The sequence below is a fragment of the Aquarana catesbeiana genome, linkage group LG01 (genome assembly GCF_042186555.1).
Source record: "Aquarana catesbeiana isolate 2022-GZ linkage group LG01, ASM4218655v1, whole genome shotgun sequence".
NCBI lineage: Eukaryota > Metazoa > Chordata > Amphibia > Anura > Ranidae > Aquarana > Aquarana catesbeiana.
The window spans coordinates 245,860,912-245,880,548 of NC_133324.1; the positions used below are offsets into that span (position 1 = coordinate 245,860,912).

General features: G+C 40.9%; 1 protein-coding gene across 2 annotated transcripts in view; it reads right to left on the reverse strand.

Annotated features, from left to right (window-relative positions):
* The window catches only part of DENR (density regulated re-initiation and release factor), a 45,614-nt gene that overhangs the window by 24,642 nt on the left and 1,335 nt on the right, over positions 1–19,637 (reverse strand). Inside the window, exons 2-6 of one of the 2 annotated variants that reach the window (XM_073627534.1) lie at positions 19,041–19,098; positions 13,826–13,944; positions 10,382–10,401; positions 5,247–5,331; positions 850–927 (exon numbers count right to left, since the gene is read on the reverse strand). In XM_073627534.1, coding sequence (XP_073483635.1) covers positions 850–927; positions 5,247–5,331; positions 10,382–10,401; positions 13,826–13,934 — 292 coding nt within the window. In that variant the 5' untranslated portion in view covers positions 13,935–13,944; positions 19,041–19,098. The remainder of the gene's footprint in view (positions 1–849; positions 928–5,246; positions 5,332–10,381; positions 10,402–13,825; positions 13,945–19,040; positions 19,099–19,637) is intronic. The other variant, XM_073627523.1, reaches the window with a different exon arrangement.

The following is a 19,637-nucleotide window of genomic DNA, read 5'->3' on the forward strand; positions in this document are numbered from 1 at the left end:
AGAGACGGAGACAGGTGCGGTCAGAAATGGTAAGAGATCCGATGGACGCACTGGAGAGTGGATTCCAAAAAGTGTGTCTACCAACAGAAGGTCTATTCCTGTGTACACATTATATGTGGCGGAATAGTAACTAAAATCCTTCATGGTGGGGTAGAGCACTCTCCAGCAGTCAGATGATGGGCCTGTAGGGATCTATGAAAATTTGAGAAATGCAAATGAGTGCGTAGAAAAGCTAGACGAGGTATCTATCTGCGGGTTAGGACTAATGTTGAAATCCCCCCCCATGACCAGTTGTCCCTCACGGAACGTGGAGAGTGTCCAAGACCCTATCCAAAAATGTCAACACACGGGGAGATTTACCAAAACTGGAACACTCAGAATCTGGTGCAGCTGTGCATGGTAGCCAATAAGCTTCTAACTTCAGCAATAAAATCTGGAAGCCAATTGGTTTCTATGCAGAGCTGCACCAGATTTTGCACTCTCCGATTTTAGTAAATTAATCCAAATGTCCAATTTGTTTCAAATTAACATGATTTACAGCCAACTGCATAGTTTAGGGACTAACTGATTAGACAGATTAGGTAGGCACTCGTACTACATAGCTGTGAATAAGTATAGTATCCGACAGATCAAATCTGAAAGAAAATCTGACTTTGTATGGCCTTTTCTAGAGGTGCAAGAAACTAGCCTTAAAAAGGTCCCTTTTATACTTATTTATGAAGTTTCAGCTGAATAACCAAAAAAATTAAAATGGCTTCAAACAGAAAAAAAATGTTTAAAAGAAAAAATTCTCAGTGAATGATGCGCAATGGCAAATTTGCGACCAATGACAAATTTAGAACATTTTACCTCTTTTTTGTTTTTTCTTCTCCTCCTCCTCAGCTAGCCCTAGGCCCTCACCAACAAATTCCTGTTTAGGAGAATTCCCTTTAATCAAAGAAAAATACAGATAATTAGGGAGAAAAGCAGAATCAAGTACTTTTTTTCTACTGCCTCACTCTTCATGATTAAAAACCACACCAATATATGTCATTGCACATAAAGTAAAAATTTTTCTACAAACTCACAAAAGTATTGAACACACATTTCAATGTAGTATAAAAAACAGACAGTTTCTAAACTAAAGTTTTAAAAAACATGCTGTTAAAACCAGGGACTGAGAAGCAGAATAGAATAGGAGGCCTTGGGTCAGTAAATCTGGTCTGTCTGGAAGAGGCCAAGGCTTGTCCGCCAGAAGTCCAAGTATCGCTGCGTACCATGTTTTTCTGGGTCAATCAGGTACAATGGGAATCGCCAGAGCCCTTTCCCTTCTGTTGTGCAACAGCCTAGGAAGGATCTTCATTGGAGGGAAGGCATAAAACAAACTTGAATTGAGTCCAAAGGAATCACAAGAGCATCTAGGCTAGATGATCCCTAAATTTGTTAAAGCGGTGGTAAGCCCCGATTGGTGATTTTTACCTATAATAAGGCTTACCTGTAGGTAAAATGAATATCTCCTATATGTGCGCCCTTTAGGAGATATTCACTCTGCTCGCAGCCAGTTATGTCACTAGTGCATGCGCTCTGAAGGTCCGGCATACTGTGTGGGAACTTCAGAGCTTCATGCCGGAACCAAGGGCTCCCACGCGCATGCACGTGAGTGACGTCATCGTGGCTCTGGCCAATCATGTAGCCAGAGCACACAAACCCAGAAGAAAGACCAGGGAAAGATGTCAGCCCTTTCAGCAGGTGACAGTACAGCGCAGGAGAACTTCGTTCCAAGGTTAGTATTTCATAACTTTGAAATTATGCCATGGCCTTGCAGTTTTTTTTTTTTTTTTTTTTTTTTTTACAACAGCCACGGTTTACAACCACTTTAAGCTTGTTGTTCAATCTAGAGGCCAAGGTATCCACACATCTGGCTTTCCCCACCTTTGACAGAGAATTTGAAAGATCTCTGGGTGTAGAGTCTAACCCCCCCCCCCCTCTGGTTTAAATATTGATGGTTTAGACCTGCTAATGGTCTACTTAAAGGATGTGGACAGCTGAGAGCTGAAATGCGAGTTTGCGCCCAGAAGAGTATCAGACTTGATAGATAAAAGGGGATTTTGCGAGCCACAATGGTATATTGCATCAAATGTGGAAATCACCTAGCTGCCCACGCAGAACACGTTTCATATATCGTGCAATACAAAGATACGCTGCGCTAAGGTGAAAATATCAATCTGGAGATTATTAATGCATATGAGGTATGCTGAAAATACCGCATAAGCGGCTTATCCAGCCACAGCAAGGCACAAAGGAGAATATATAGATTAGATAGATAGCTTAGAATATATATATATATATATATATATATATATATATATATATATATATATATATATATATATATATATATATATATATATATATATCTCTATCTATATAGATATATATCTCTATCTATATAGATATATAGAGAGAGAGATTATAAATATATAAAACAAGTGATTTTAAAGTGCAATGTGTAAATAATATACTAGATGTATACCATTAGAATGAGAGTAGCGATTACTGAACTACTACCTGTATATATAATGGATGAAAAAATCATTTATATAGTCTGAAATTTACCGTGAAAAAAATATGTGTGTGTGTGTATAAATATAAATAAAGTTGATGTGAGGCAATGTATAGATAGGAATCCTGTATGTCCAACTGATGCCAGAAATTCCGCTTGTCTGAGAGACGCAATGACAGAAATTGGTTTTAGAAATTTCCAGTCTAGTATGGTACGGATGCTGCCATTTTGGGTGTGAATAGGCTTAAATAGAAACCTTGAAAATGTTCTTCTGAAGAAAATGACAACTACTGCTTGTGCCCAAAGCTGGGATAAGGCAAACATTAATTCCCCAACTCCAGGCTGTCTGCCACAGCTTGATATGTCATTACTGTATTTCTTATTTTTCTGTGTCTTGGTGCAACATTCTGTACTATAAGCTTTTTCAAACTGGGTAGAGGCCGATTGCAGTATGCTTTAATGGCATTCCTGTGTGTATCGAAATAAGGTTGCCTTTATTAATAGCCATATCTGAAATATACCCAATTATGATCAGATCATGAAAGGTCCATTCATATGTTGCGAACAGCTACAGTTGTGCTCATAAGTTTACATACCCTGGCAGAATTTATGATTTCTTGGCCATTTTTCAGAGAATATGAATGATCAATCAACTGTGTTTACTCTTTTTAAATCGTAATAACAAAAACTACCCAAATGACCCTGATCAAAAGTTTATTATGATTTTGGCCTTTAACATGCACACAAGTTGACACAAAAGGGTTTGAATGGCTATTAAAAGGTAACCATCCTCACCTGTGATCCGTTTGCTGGTAATTAGTGTATATGTATAAAAGATCAATGAGTTTCAAGACTCCTGACAGACCCTTGCATCTTTCATCCAGTGCTGCACTTATGTTTTTGGATTCTAAATCATGGGGAAAGCAAAAGAATTGTCAAAGGATCTGCGGGAAAAGGTAGTTGAACTGTATAAAAACAGGAAAGGGATATAAAAAGATATCCAAGGAATTGAGAATGCCAATCATCAGTGTTCAAACTCTAATCAAGTGGAAAATTAGGGGTTCTGTTGAAACCAAACCAGTCAGGTAAACCAACTAAAATTTCAGCCACAACTGCCAGGAAAATTGTTCGGGATGCAAAAAAAAAAAAAAAACACAAATAACTTCAGGTGAAATACAGAACTCTCTGAAAACATGTGGCATGGCTGTTTCAAGATGCACAATAAGGAGGCACTTGAAGAAGAAAGATGGGCTGCATGGTTGAGTCACCAGGAGAAAGCCATTACTACACAAATGCCACAAAGTATCCTGCTTACAATACACCAACAGCACAGAGACAAGCCTCAAACCTTCTGGCACAAAGTCATTTGGAGTGATGAGACCAAAATATAGCTTTTTGGCCACAACCATAAACGCTACATTTAGAGAGGAGTCAACAAGGCCTATGATAAAAGGTACACGATTCCTACTGTGAAACACAGAGGTGGATCGCTGATGTTTTGGGGATGTGTGAGCTACAAAAAGGCACAGGAAATTTGGTCAAAATTGTTGGCAAGATGAACGCAGTATGTTATCAAAAAATACTGGAGGAACATTTGCATTCATCAGCCAGGAAGCTGCGCATGGGACGTACTTGGACATTCCAACATGACAATGATCCAAAACACAAGGCCAAGTCGACCTGTCATTGGCTACAGCAAAATAAAGTGAAGGTCCTGGAGTGGTCATCTCAGTCTCCTGACCTCAATATCATTGAGACACTCTGGGGAGATCTCAAACGTGCAGTTCATGCAAGACAGCTCAAGAATTTACAGGAACTGGAGGCTTTTTGCCAAGAGGAATGGCAGCTTTACCATCTGAGAAGATAAAGAGCCTCATTCACAAAAGACTTCAAGCTGTCATTGATGTTAAAGGGGGCAATACACGGTATTAAGAACTGGGGTATGTAAACTTTTGATCAGGGTCATTTTGGGTAGTTTCTGTTGCCATTATGATCTAAAAAGAGTAAACAGTTGATTGATAATAAATGGCTTGAGCCAAACACTATGAGTCAAAGAAAGTTTTTGTGTCATTCCTATTCTCTGAAAAATGGCCAAGAAATCATAAATTCTGCCAGGGTATGTAAACTTATGAGCACAATTGTATATTACATTCAATTACGATCAAATCATGAAAAGTATATTTATATGATGTAAAGTTCATGTTGACTATTTGGAGACACCAGCTCAGCTGTGTATATCAAATGTGTAGTCTGTCATCTTATTATCTTAGCTGCTGGATGATTGATAGCTTTGTTATTTAAATTTCACTTTTATAACCTATGAGTCACATGGTCCAGATCTCGGAATTGTGGATTTTGTTTGATTTTTATTTCTGATGCATTTCTGATCTTGGGTGGACTGATGCTGTATTGTTTCCGGGTTTTCTTTTCTTTTCTATGGTTTGTAAGATCTGCTCTTGTTAAACAATGGTAAAAGATTTCATAAAAAAAGAATGTGCAAAAAAAAAAAAAAAAAAAAAAAAAAAAAAAAAACCATGGTGAAATTAGTAATGACAGAAAACTTTGTTTCCCCAAGGCTGACATCCCAGATCAAGCAGCAAACCTCAACTAACCGATTTGTGCTGCTGCTGTTTCTGTAACAACTAGCAGATCCCTCAAAGACATTCTTGAGAGATGTAATAAAGCATATACATGGTAATCTCACCTAATGTAAGTTTTGCAAACTCGTTTGGGAAATTCTTTTCAAGCCACTGTCTGCACTTTGGTACATCTGGCATGTATTCACAGTACTACAAAACAAGAGAGATACAGAAAACACTGCATCAGACATTAAAGCACACAGTGAACAAACTAATTTTTTTTGTATGAAAAAGAATGTGGAAGAAAATCCAAGAAGACTTGATTCCCATGGCAGGTCATAAAATATATGAAATTTTCAACTGGAAATCAGTTGATACCACAAAGTATCAGATGAACAGTGTGTTCCTAAAGGAATACATCAACATAATGCCATCATTTCAAAATCCAACAGATAAAGACAAATCCCCAGAGGATTAACAATACGGAAGAGGAATGTTAAAAATAGTAAAAGGAGGTCCTGCAGAAAATAATTTCCACTTATATGTGATGGAGGAGGGAGTTCAGAGATTTACACCTCTTTCCTTAAACAGGGCTAACAGGGCTATAATTAAAGTGATCGTAAAGTCAGAAGTTTTTTTTATCTTTATGCATTAAGATAAAAAGCCTTATGTGTGCAGCAGCCCCCCTCAGCCCCCCTAGATCCAGCGATATAATCGGTTGGCCGGGACTCTCCTCCTTATTGGCTGAGACAGCAGTGCGGCATCATTGGTTCCCGCTGCTGTCAAAGTCAGTCAATCAGCCAATGAGGAGAGAAAGGGGGCGGGCCAGGTCACGGATCCATGTCTGAATGGACTGGGCTCGGCTCAGGTGCCCCATAGCAAGCTGCTTGTTGTGGGGACACTCAATGGGAGGGAGGGGCCAGGAGGATCCAGACTGCTCTGTGCAAATCCACTGCACAGAGCAGGTAAGTATAACACTTTTTAGGTAACAACAACAAAAAGGACTTTACAATCACTTTAAGGCTACATGCCAAAAAGCGTGAGCCTTGTATTATTTTGTACCACAACTGGATTAAAAATTGTACAGTGCCTTGCAAAAGTATTCATCCCCTTGGATTTCTACCTATTTTGTTACGTTACAGCCTTTAGTTCAATGTTTTTTAATCTGAATTATATGTGATGGATCAGAACACAATAGTCTAAGTTGGTGAAGTAAACTTAGAAAAATATATACATAAAACTATTTTTCAGAAATAAAAAAAATGATAATTGGCATGTGCGTATGTATTTAACCCCTTTGTTATGAAGCCCATAAAAAGTTCTGGTGCAACAAATTACCTTCAGAAGTCACATAATTAGTGAAATGATGTCCACCTGTGTGCAATCTAAGTGTCACATGATCTGCCATTACATATACACACCTTTTTGAAAGGCCCCAGAGGCTGCAACACCTAAGTAAGAGACACCACTAACCAAACACCGCCATGAAGACCAAGGAACTCAATGTTGTTGAGAAGTACAGGTCAGGGTTAGGTTATAAAAAAGAAAATATCCAAATCTTTGATGATCCCTAGGAGCACCATCAAATCTATCATAACCAAATGGAAAGAACATGGCACAACAGCAAACCTGCCAAGAGACGGACACACACCAAAACTCACGGACCGGGCAAGGAAGGCATTAATCAGAGAGACAGCGCAGAGACCTAAGATAACCCTAGAGGAGCTGCAGAGTTCCACAGCAGAGACTGGAGTATCTGTACATAGGACGACAATAAGCTGTACGCTCCATAGAGTTGGGCTTTATGGCAGAGTGGCCAGAAGAAAGCCATTACTTTCAGCAAAAAACAAAATGCCACGTTTTAAGTTTGTGAAAAGGCATATGGGAGACTCCCAAAATGTACGGAGGAAGGTGCTCTGGTCTGATGAGACTAAAATTGAACTTTTTGACCAAAGAAAATGCTACGACTGGCGCAAACCCAACACATCACGTGACCCAAGGAACACCATCCCCACAGTGAAACATGGTGGTGGCAGCAGTCGGGACTGGGAAACCGGTCAGAGTTGAGGGAAAGATGGATGGTGCTAAATCTAGGGGTGCACCGAATGGGTTTTTTGGTGCCGAAACCGATACCGAAAATAAAAAATACACTAGGCCGAAAACCGAAACCAATACCCAAAATGACTGTATATATTTTAAATAAAATGTATACATTTTTATATAACACATTGCTAATAGTATTAGCAAAATTTCCATGCGGTGCACCTCTAGCAGACGTGGTGCAGGAGATGGCCAGAGACTGCAGCCGTGGTGCAGGAGATGGCCAGAGACTGCAGCCGTGGTGCAGGAGATGGCCAGAGACTGCAGCCGTGGTGCAGGAGATGGCCAGAGACTGCAGCCGTGGTGCAGGAGATGGCCAGAGACTGCAGCCGTGGTGCAGGAGATGGCCAGAGACTGCAGCCGTGGTGCAGGAGATGGCCAGAGACTGCAGCCGTGGTGCAGGAGATGGCCAGAGACTGCAGCCGTGGTGCAGGAGATGGCCAGAGACTGCAGCCGTGGTGCAGGAGATGGTCAGAGACTGCAGCCGTGGTGCAGGAGATGGCCAGAGACTGCAGCCGTGGTGCAGGAGATGGCCAGAGACTGCAGCCGTGGTGCAGGAGATGGCCAGAGACTGCAGACGTGGTGCAGGAGATGGTCAGGGACTGCAGACGTGGTGCAGGAGATGGTCAGGGACTGCAGACGTGGTGCAGGGGATGGTCAGAGACTGCAGACGTGGTGCAGGGGATGGTCAGAGACTGCAGACGTGGTGCAGGAGATGGTCAGAGACTGCAGACGTGGTGCAGGAGATGGTCAGAGACTGCAGACGTGGTACAGGAGATGGTCAGAGACTGCAGACGTGGTACAGGAGATGGTCAGAGACTGCAGACGTGGTACAGGAGATCAATGCACCAGTGTCCATCAAATGCAGCCTACCAGTCAGATGTAGCAAGCCTGCCTGTGCCCTTCATGCAGCCTTACCAGTGTCTGTGCCCATCAAATGCAGCAGCCTGCCAGTGCCTGTCATGCAGCCTCACCAGTGCCTGTGCCCATATGTAGCAGCCCGCCAGTGCCCATGCCATGCAGCCTCACCAGTGCCTGTGCCCATCAGATGCAGCAGCCTGCCAGTGCCCACGACATGCAGCCTGCCAGTGCCCACGAGGTAAAGCCCATCAGTGCCCACGAGGTAAAGCCCATCAGTGCCCACGAGGTAAAGCCCATCAGTGCCCACGAGGTAAAGCCTACCAGTGCCTGGTAATGCGATGTCACGCTGTGTGTCAGAGCTGGATCTGAATCGCCGTACAGCCGATGTAACAATGTCCCCGTCTCCTATGACACACGGCACAATGATTCCTAGCATTGGATCAGAGTGCCGTCTATAACAAGAGGCGGTCTAGGAGGTGGGACATCGTTACATTGGCTGCACAGAGATTCAGATCTAGCTGACACACAGCATGACATGCACTACCAGGCACTGGAAGGCTGTGTATGACAGGAGTGAGAAGAGGAGGAAGAAGAGGAGGGGGGAGGGGAGACTCTGACGGTGGACGAAATACAGGAAATATTCTTGAGCAAAACCTGTACCACTTTGTGTGTAATTTCAGGCTAGGACAGAGGTTCACCTTCCAGCAGGACAAAGACCCCAAACACACTGCTAAAGCAAAACTTGAGTGGTTTAAGGGGAAACATGTAAATGTGCTGGAATGGCCTAGTCAAAGCCCAGACCTCCATACAATAGAAAATCTGTGGTCAGACTTAAAGATTGCTGTTCACAAGCGCAAACCATCTAACTTGAAGGAGCTGGAGCAGTTTTGCAAGGAGGAATGGGCAAAAATCCCAGTGGAAAGATGTGGCAAGCTCATAGAGACTTCTCCAAAGTGACGTGGAGCTGTGATAGCCGCAAAAGGTGGCTCTACAAAGTATTGGACTAGTTATTGGTGAATAGTTATGCACATTGACTTTTTCTGTCCTATTTGTTATTTGCTTCACAATAAAAAAAAAAAAAAAAAAACACACAAAAAAAACAAAAAAAACCCCCCACACACACAGCTTCAAAGTTGTGGGCATATTGTATAAATTAAATGATGCAAATCCTCAAACAATCCATGTTAATTCCAGGTTGTGAGGCAACAAAACACAAAATATGCCAAGGCGGGTGAATACTTTTGCAAGGCACTGTATTAATTGCAGAAAACCGAGCTGATGGCTTTCTTCTATCTACATCTTTCCTTAAACACCCCTAATACACCTACGAAGCCCAACAAAGGTAAACTACAGGATAACTTTTATAATCTGAACAGGGCTTCAGATTAAAGTTGAACTTTAGAGGAAAAAATTGCTAGCAGCAAGGCTTTTATTGCAGGAGAGACTACGTATGTAGGTCTCTGCAATAAATCCTGAACCTGTTGCTGTCACATACATGGGCATCAATTAAACTAAAATGTAGCCCCTAAAAGAGATCTTCTACTGAATACCAAAGATTGAGGTAAATGCCTAACCTACAGAAACTCATACTGAATATTAACTGACAGTACACTTTTTTTCAACCAAAGTTGAAAGTATAATATCTACTTGAAATTACCCTATTGTCTCGCTCATGTGGGGATAAAGTGGCTACCCAAAAGATTGACAATTTACTAGTGTTCAATGGATTACCAATTTAAAGCAGAACTTCACCCAAAAGGGTGCTCTGCTTTTCTGTACCCCCCACCTCTTCTACTTTGGCACATCATATTTTTTTTTCGGCAGCGGGTACCTGGTTTTGACAGGTGCTGGCACCCACTTCCACTCGGATCTCCTAGGTGATCCAAGCAGAATTTCGCCCCCTCCCTCCCTGCAGCCTCTGGGTCATGGCACAGGTCTCAGAAGGCTGCAGAAACATTTACAAAGAGCAGTGTGGCTCATGCATACTCAGTGGGAAGCCGGCTGTGAGGCCGCAAAGAGTCACAGCCGGCTTCCACACACTAAAGATCATTCTCTAGGATCAAGCACTGTCACATCAAGAGTGATGTCACCACTTCCCTGGGTTGCTGACACCAGTCATTTCAGTGCATGCTGCGATGGATCTTAGTATGGGAGGGGGTCCTTTACATAGGCATTGGTCACTTTGCCATGAATGGGAAAGGTGTCTCTTTAAATTCTGCAACATTAGGACATAGAGATGTTCACATTCTGTGCTGTTAGAACTTTACTATAACCCCCACCAGGGAATCATTTAGCTTACCTCTGTTGGCAATGAACACACTGTAAAGAAAAAAACAAAAATAATGTAAGTTAAACAGTTTTTTTTTAGAACAAGGAAATTAATGAAATATAAATATCTAAAAATAAAGTAGAACAAATCTTTTTTTTTTCTCTTCTGTAGTGATATAATCACCTTAATAGTGATCACTGCTTATCTTCCAATATCTCTCAGTGAAAGCTGAAAAATCGACAGTGAAGAAAGCAATGTTCAGAATTAAAAATGAGCAGGCTGCCACTTCTGGGCTCAGGCAGTCAGCTCCCGATAAGGCATGCCAGGCCCACCCTCCATCTAACCACTCTTTATTCCTAGTCCTGACTGGGTGAGAATTAGAGCTGCACAATTAATCATTAAAAGATTATGATCTTGATTCACCCCCAGCGTTTCCTGATTCTTTCATGTAACAAGTACAGAGAGTGCTCTGCTCACTCTGGCAGTCTGGCAAACCCACAGTCTGCCAAGTTTTTAACAACATTGTAACTCTTCCTCTTAGATCAAAAGGAAACTTCTGTGTGAATATGCTGGAAGTTTAACCACTTAAAGTCTAAACCTTTTTCTGACACTTGTTTCTTACAGATAAAATCAGATTTTTTTGCTAGAAAATTACTTGGAACCCCCAAACATTATATATATTTTTTTAGCAGTGGCCCTAGGGAATAAAATGGCGATTGTTGCAATATTTTATGTCACACTGTATATGCACAGTGGTCTTTCAAATGCAATTTTTGGGGAAAAATACACTTCAATGAATAAAAAAAAAAAAAAAAATGAAACAGTAAAGTTAGCCCAATTATTTTGTTTAATGTGAAAGATGATGTTACGCCGTGAGAATCATGACAGAAACGTGATCTATCTTCTAAGCAAAAAATTGCGATTCTCATTTTGGCCAGAATCGTGCGGCTCTAGTGAGAATGTTGAAGTCAGAAGGAAAAAATGTAAAAATATAAGAAACACAGAGGGGGAGGGGGAAGCATTATTTCTACACGCGGAGGGTTGGATAGGAACAAACTCCCTTTTGGGAGTGAAGGTCCACTTTAGGCTGTATAACGGTTGCTTCTGGCTGCAGCTACATGTGTGATTGTAAGAACTAGTCATTAATGGACTGTGATAACCTGAATATCTAACCTTGCATTGTTATAGTATAACAACCTATTTTTTTTAATTCTCTGCCAAAGCAGAGAATCAGAATGTAAGGTTACTTCACCCCCCTTCCAAGCCGATTGCTGTAGAGGCCCATTTACAAATCTGCAGTGCAGTAACGCGTGTTATGCTGCACATTAACATGTGTTATGTTAGGACAGCCCTTTGAAATAACTGAGCTGCAAACCCACCCTGACAGATGTTAGTCTTTTCTTTTAATACAATGCAAGGTATGTAGGTGCATTGCTATAGTGTGTTGAGGTGCTATTCAAAATGAATGACACCATAATGCATGTACTAGATCAGGGTTTTTTTCAACCAGGGCTCGAGAGTTGGCTAGGGGGTCCTTGAGCAAAGAGCAATCTCTGCCTCCCAGACAAGTTCCCACGGACACCATTGATTTTTTTTTTTTAGCCATCTGTAAAGAGATAATTCTTCCCAATGACCACAAGTGTAAGTTAGCTCATTCCTCCCACTGATCATCACACAAACGTATCATGAGTTGTAGATATTGTCATTTTTAGCAGGGGTTCCCTGAGATCCCAAAGTTACTTCCAAGGTTCCTCTGTGTTGAAAAGGTCGAGAAAGGCTGCACTAGATGTTAGTGTAAAAATAACTGTCATGCAACCAATGTGCTGTCAGGAACATATTACACCCTAAACAGGAGGTGTAACATGTTCTAAAGGTAAACTTTATAAAGTATTTAACATATTCCCAACAAGCCTCCTTGACCTCTTGCTGCTTCCACTATGAAATGACTTGTTCATAACCCTACTTCCAAGGCCCCACATATATGCACTTCTGCATCTGTACTGAAAGTTGGCTCCATAGCACATTCCCAGCACAGAGAAAGTATCACCGCCCAGCTCCTAATTTTTTGATTGCCATGATAGCTAGTGCACTCTCTCACCAAAACATAAAAAATAAAGTGGCCAAATCAAAACTTGATCTAGGATGGTGTCAAGGTCACGTTCAGTGTGTTTTATGTGCACTATTACTTTGTGGCCCTGCTATGGGTACAAACGTCAAATAATGCACACAAATATGTTTCTTTGGTGGCAGGCCATTGTAATGGCAAGAAATATACAGCTACATTAAAAAAAATTAATTCTGGGCAAGATTGATTAAAAAAAAAAAAAAAACAGGAGAAATCATCATTTATCAACATATGAAAGCTCAATTTATCCTGAAAACTGCAAGGTATACGTAATTCACCTGGATACATTAAGTAGTTGTAAATGATATGTACAATTGTACTAACACATGTCAAAGTTGCAAAGCTGGTTCAGGTATCAAGATTTGTTTTACATTCCATCATAAAAGGGTTAAAGATTCTTAAAAGCTGTTTTTGACAGGAAACCTGTACTCACTACAGTTGGACCTCGCCGCGGCGATGTACGTCAGAAGTTCGGCCCCCTCCTCCTTCCTTGCTGCTGGGCCAGTAAAAGAGCATGCGCAGTAGGGACCTGGCCGTGAAGCTGCTGCCTTCATTTTTGAAGGGGGAGGCCGGAACACCACTTTCCAGCCAATACAACACTCAATTACTCTTTTCCTTTTCTTACTTTCTCTTCATCCCTCTCCCTCTATTTCCCCATTCTCCCTCAGTGATAATTTGTAAAATACTTACATGATGTAGCTTTCTGTGACCTATGGCCTCTGAAGGGCCTTTTGTTTCTTCTGGTTTAGTTTTTTTGTATACTTTTGCAGATGGATACACCTTATTCCTCTCCCCTTCTTTTTATTCTGTACCCATATATATGTTTTGATCTTTATATGCAGAAAATATTACTAAAAATATATTCAACCTAAAAGTGAAGGGGCTGCAATGCACCTCAAGGCAAAAAACTTGTGTTGTGAAGATGTTGAAGGGTGCAATTTACAAGGAATAGCACAGCAGCGCACCAATGATCATAATAGGTGTTACCGCAAAGGCCTGGTGCAAACAAGCCATAAAGTCGATTCTTTAGCAGTTCCTAAAAGCTCAGAAAAACACGGTATTTGTTTACACTAGATGGCTGGCAGTCTGCTTCAGTGCCTTAGTTATGAATTTTAAAGCTGACTCTCTCCACAATGCCTAATGATACAGAGGTAAATGAGAGCATGTTTAATGTTTGTTCAGAATATGGAAATACTTTACTGTGCATAGTCTGGGTACAGGTTCCTTACATTGCCCTCCTCAACACATAAAAACAAGTTAACACAACAGAGTGCTCAGGGACCTATTCCAAATAATAACCAGCTTTGAGCACACAAGAGAAAAGATAGTGCAGTCAACGAAGTTCATACCTCCACAATAAAGAACTTTTAGTGGATAATCACCATCCACCTTGGGAATTCTAGACTCTCCCTTGAAATCCGAATGTGGCTCTGGATTCTCAGTTGCTGTATTAGCCATCTCAGAGATCCTGAAAAACAAGTCATTGCATTTCAATTTTATATTAATATGCATGATGACAATATTGTCAAGTAATTGTAAATGCATTATATGTCTGTTACTAAAATCATGCATTTGTATTACACTGGGGTGTACAAGAGGGATTTTTGTATGTGACATCATGCTACTAAAACTGCAGGCTACACATATAATTGCATGTAGCAGTAACTGATCACACACTTTGAGTATTGTGTGATCACTAGGGATTTATCCCTTCTACACATTACCCTCCATTTTTTCCTAGGAGCAATCAATCTCTAGTGGTTTTAGCCTGCCCACAAAAAAAATTATATATATATATATATAATTTTTTTTTGTGGGCAGGCTAAAACCACTAGAGATTGATTGCTCCTAGGAAAAAATAATATATATATAATATATATAATTTTTATTATTATTATACAGGATTTATATAGCGCCAACAGTTTACATAGCGCTTTACAACTTGAGGGTAGACAGTACAAATACAATACACTTTAATACAGTAGGAATCAGAGGGCCCTGCTCCTTAGAGCTTACAATCTAAGATATATAAATAATAATAATAGAACCAAAGAGCCAAGGAATGTTTGGTGAAACTTCTACTCTTATGCCGCGTACACACGAGCGGACTTTACGGCGGACTTTGCCCGGCGGACTGGATTTCGTCGGACAATTCGATGTGTGTGGGCTCCAGCGGACTTTGTTTTCTCAAAAGTTGGACGGACTTAGATTTTAAACTTGTTTAAAATTTATCCGTTGAAATCGAGTCCGGTCGAAAAGTCCGCTCGTCTGTATGCTAGTTCGACGGACAAAAAGGCACGCTAGGGCAGCTATTGGCTACTGGCTATGAACTTCCTTGTTTTAGTCCGGTCGTACGTCATCACGTACGAATTCGACGGACTTTGGTGGATTGTGTGTAGGCAAGTCCGTTCATTCACAAAGTCCGTCGGAAAGTACGTCGAAAAATCCGCCGGGCAAAGTCCGCCGTAAAGTCCGACCGTGTGTACGCGGCATTACAGCTATTCTTACAAATACAAAAACAATTTTTTGTGACTCAGTCCATAGCGATTACCAACCATATGGTGTTTGCATGTATAACGTACAGCAAGCCTTTGAAAGCTGAATGTTTTTATGCCGGGTACACAGACCTGATATCGGTCAAAATTGGCCATTACAGTAGAAACTGGCCAACTTTTGGCCCGTGCATACAGCTGCTTGTCTGACAGAAGCTGATCCCACGACCGGCTTCTGTCAAACAAGCATTCTTGAACACCAGCAACCAACTGCTATCCAATTAACGCTGAGAGTGCTAACCAGTGAGTTCTGGTGTGGAGAGCGGTCCCCCTGTCAAGACACAATAGCACAGCGACAAGATTGCTATACTAACATCAGTTGTGTTAGTGAAGTGATCTGTCAGTTTTTTTTCGTTCAGCCCGCTTGGTTGAAAAAAAAAAAAATTATAGTGTGTACCAGGCTTTACAACACAGTTAAACATTCAGTATGGTTTACTTGTGCATACCAATGAAACTGAGTATTTAACCACCTCAATACTGGGCACTTACGCCCCCTTCCTGCCCAAGCCATTTTTCAGCTTTCAGCGCTGTCACACTTTGAATGACAATTGCGCGGTCTTGCTACACTGTAACTATGTGAATTTTTTTAATTTTCTTCACACAAATAGAGCTTTCTTTTGGTGGTATTTAATCACTGCTGGGTTTTTTATTTTTTTACAAAAAAACAAAAACAAAAACAAAATTTTGAAGAAAAAAAAAAGTTTCTTAGTTTCTGTCAGTAAATTTTGTAAATAAGCAATTTTTCTGCTTCACTGATGTGCACTGATGAGGCGGCACTTATGGCATCTGACTTGCATCACTAATGTGCACCGATTGGTGGCACTGATTACTGTTGCTATATTGTAATCAGGGCCCTGATTACATGTGTAGATGGCCCCATGTGAGGAGATACCGCTGATCGGCTCTCCTCGCCACACAATCTGTCAGAAAAAAAAAGTAGCAGATCGCCGCCATTACTAGTAAAAAAAAAAATGAAAAAGCCATAAATCTTTGCCATAGTTTGCAGACGCTATAACTTTTGCTCAAATCAATATACACTTTTTTTTTTTTTTTTACCAACAATATGTAGAAGAATATATATTGGCCTAAACTGATGAAGAAATTTGTTTTTTAAAAACATTTTTGGGGATATTTATTATAGCAAGAAGTAAAAAAATATTGTTTTTTTTCCAAAATTGTCGCTTTTTTTTGTTTATAGCGCAAAAAATAAAAACTGCAGAGGTGATCAAATACCACTAAAAGAAAGCTCTATTTGTAGGAAAAACGGAACGCAAATTTTGTTTGGGTACAGCATCGGATGACCGCCCAATTACCAGTTAAAGCGATGCAGTGCCAAATTGTAAGAAGTGCTCTGGTCAGGAAGGGGGTAAAAATCTTCCGGGACTAAAGTGGTTAAAGAGCCACGGCTCTTTACAAAGATCGGGGTTGTGCTATGCGCCCTCGCGGGCGTGCAAGAGCGGCCCGCATAAGACGTCGTCCCAGAACGAGAGCCGCACCGCTCCTCCGTCATTTGATGGTAGTAAAAGTGATTGTAAAGGCTCATTATTTTTTTTTTTAAAATAACAAACATGTTATACTTACCTCCTCTGTGCAGTTGGTTTTGCACAGAGTAGCCTGGATCCTCCTCTTCTCGGGTCCCTCTTTGCTGCTCCTAGCCCCTCCCTCCTTTGAGCGCCCCTCAGCCAGCAGCTTGCTACAGGGGGCAGCCAAGCCGAGTCAGTGCTCAGTGTATACATTCAGACACGGAGCCCCGACCTGGCCTGCCCCTCTCTTCCCTGATTGGCTGACTGACTTTGTACCGCTACTCTGTCTCAGCCAATCGGGAGGAGCGTCCTGGAAGGCTGAGGGGATTGTGGACAGCGCTGGAGAGAGAAGAGGCTCATGTAGGTAATTAGGGGGTTGCTACACACAGGTTTTTCATCTAATGCATAGAATGCATTAAGTTAAAAAAACCTCCTGCATTTACAACTCCTCTAAAAAGTAACTTTGGTGCTCTTAATACAGGCCCCACACCCCTCTCTGACAGAAACAGGAGGACTGGAACCTAATGTGTTCAGGAAAAACCCATAAATGCACGGATATAAGGATCTGCTGGGACCCGAAGGCCAGGCAGAGCCTTCCGTTACATCTTGGCAAGCGTAAAATTAAACCCAATGTCACTGTCGCCTAGGCAAGTAAGGAGGAAGTGCTGCCCAAGACAAAACAGTAAAAAAAATTAAAAAATATCCACTTGTGGGAAAGGGAATGAGCTGAAGCCAGGTGCAAACAATTTGATTTTGGGGTGAAGATACTTTATGTATAAGCAAAATCTCTTTTTTTTAAAGTTTTGAATAGAATGTTGAGGGGCTAGAACCCCCATATCAAGTTTCAATTGCCGTGTTCCCTGCTGGGGAGATTATTCTTCTATATGTCACCATCGTCCCCAGTGCAGAAAGCGATAGAAGTCATAAATGTTTGAATGGTCCCAGGAATAAGATGTAAAATAAAATCTTCAAACAGATAAACCTGTTTATATGGCTGTGTTTCTAGAACAGGAAGTAATAGGAAATTTCCCTATAGGTAAATAGACAAAAAATGTGACAGGTGTCCTAACTACACTCTACTCCAGGGTTTCTCAACCAGGGTTCCATGGACCTCTAGGGTTCCTCCCGAGGTTGCTAGGGGTTCTTTGAGTAATTTCTGCCTATCAGATTAATTCATACTGACACCATTGATCTTTTTTCGCTACCTGTAAGGGTATAGTTCTTCCAATGACCACAAGTTTAAGGAGCATTCTTCCCACTGATCATCACACCAATGTATCGTGAGTTGTATATATAGTAATATTTAGTAGGGGTTCACTGAGACCAGAAAGTTATTTCAAGGGTTCCTCTGTGCTGAAAAGTTTGAGAAAGGCTACTCCATTGGTTAAAAAAAAAAAAAAAAAAAAGTTTTACATACATTTTACGACAACATACTGTACATTGACTTTACATAAATTTTAACCACAACATGACTTTGGTCTAAGGCCCCATGCACACTGGAAGTTTTACTGCTGCTCTTAGGGGTGTTTGGCTCTTTTTTCTGCCTCTAAATGCCCCTGCAGGTTAGCCTATGGGGTTGATTTACTAAAAGCAAATATGCTGCACACTGCAAGTGCACTTAGTAAATGAGGTAAAACTTCACTTTGCAAAGAATACTCAATCACATGCAAGGAAAATAACAGCATTTTTGTTTGTACATGATTGGATGAAACCAGCAGAGCCCCCCCTCTAGATCTAGAGCAAATGCACTTAAAGTAGACTTGCAGTGCACAGTATATTTGCCTTTAGTAAATCAACCTCCCTGTGTTCATGGCCACACAAGCGTTTAGAGGCAGGCAAAAAAAAAAAAAAACCCCCACAGTCAGCTAGTCCAGGAGCAGCAGAGTTTTGGCAGCAAAACCGCTTGATACCCCTATGTGTGTTTAGTGCTTGAGCATTATTTCATTTTAATGGCCAGAATAAATTATTCTGGCCAATAAAACAAATTAACACCCAAGTGCTTGATGCGCCTGAACACGTTACGTGAATTTACAAACACGTCTGACAAAACTGTTGCCAGAAGGAAAGGCGTATAGAAAAGTTAGCAAAACACCCAGTGTGCACAAGGCCTAAATGTCACTATCAACTTTCGAAAATTCGATTCACATCTTACTGACATTGTTACAAGCATCACATTAAAAAACAGCCCTGCTTTTATTTAGAACCCATTCACAGTGCTGTAGTGACATGCATGCGATGCAGCACCGTTCATTCTTAGGCTACATTCACATGGACATCTGTAGGCTCATAAGTCCTCTAGCCTAAAATTCCCAGAGTTTTCCGATGTCAGGTGAGTTCACAGGTGGTGTTTACACCCGGCCATAGAAGTGAACTGTTGTAAGTGCTTGTGATTTTGCATCGGTGTGCATGCGCATAAAGAGATGACGTATTCCCTGAATATGAAACATCTGTGGAAGAGCATTAGCATTTACATGAATACAAGTACTTACAGCCATTCACTTCTCTAGCTGACTGTACATGCAACCTGCAGTTCCCTGGGTATGGGCCCTAGAAGTAGAACATAAGTTTTTTTTTTTTATTGTTCTAATTTTTAGATCCATCTTCTGTATACAAAAAAAAAAAGTAATAGACAGACAGTAGAGATGCAACAAAATTTTGGCGGCTGAAAATGGTGTTATCACCATTTTGCCGATAAGCGAAAAAGGTGCCAATTGCAGCATCGAAAACGCATGTGATTTTGCTGCAATTTTACCACAATTCTACTGTGCTTACGGTGTGTTTTTCATAGGTCATGTGACTCAAAAGCTGCATCAAAAACGTAACACGTGCGTTATTGATGCGTTCTTGCTATGTTTTCAATGCATTTCAATGGGGAGGAGCGTTTTTTTTTTAACTGACCAAAAATGCAGCAAGCAGGATTTTTACCACAATGGAGGCGCAACAGACCAGTGTGAAAACATACATAGAATTCAGAGGGATGCATTTTTCTTGATTTTTTTCTTTGCGCTGATAATGTCCGACAATAAATTAATCATTTAAATTCATGATATTAATTAAAAAGTCAAATACAATACAATATATATAAA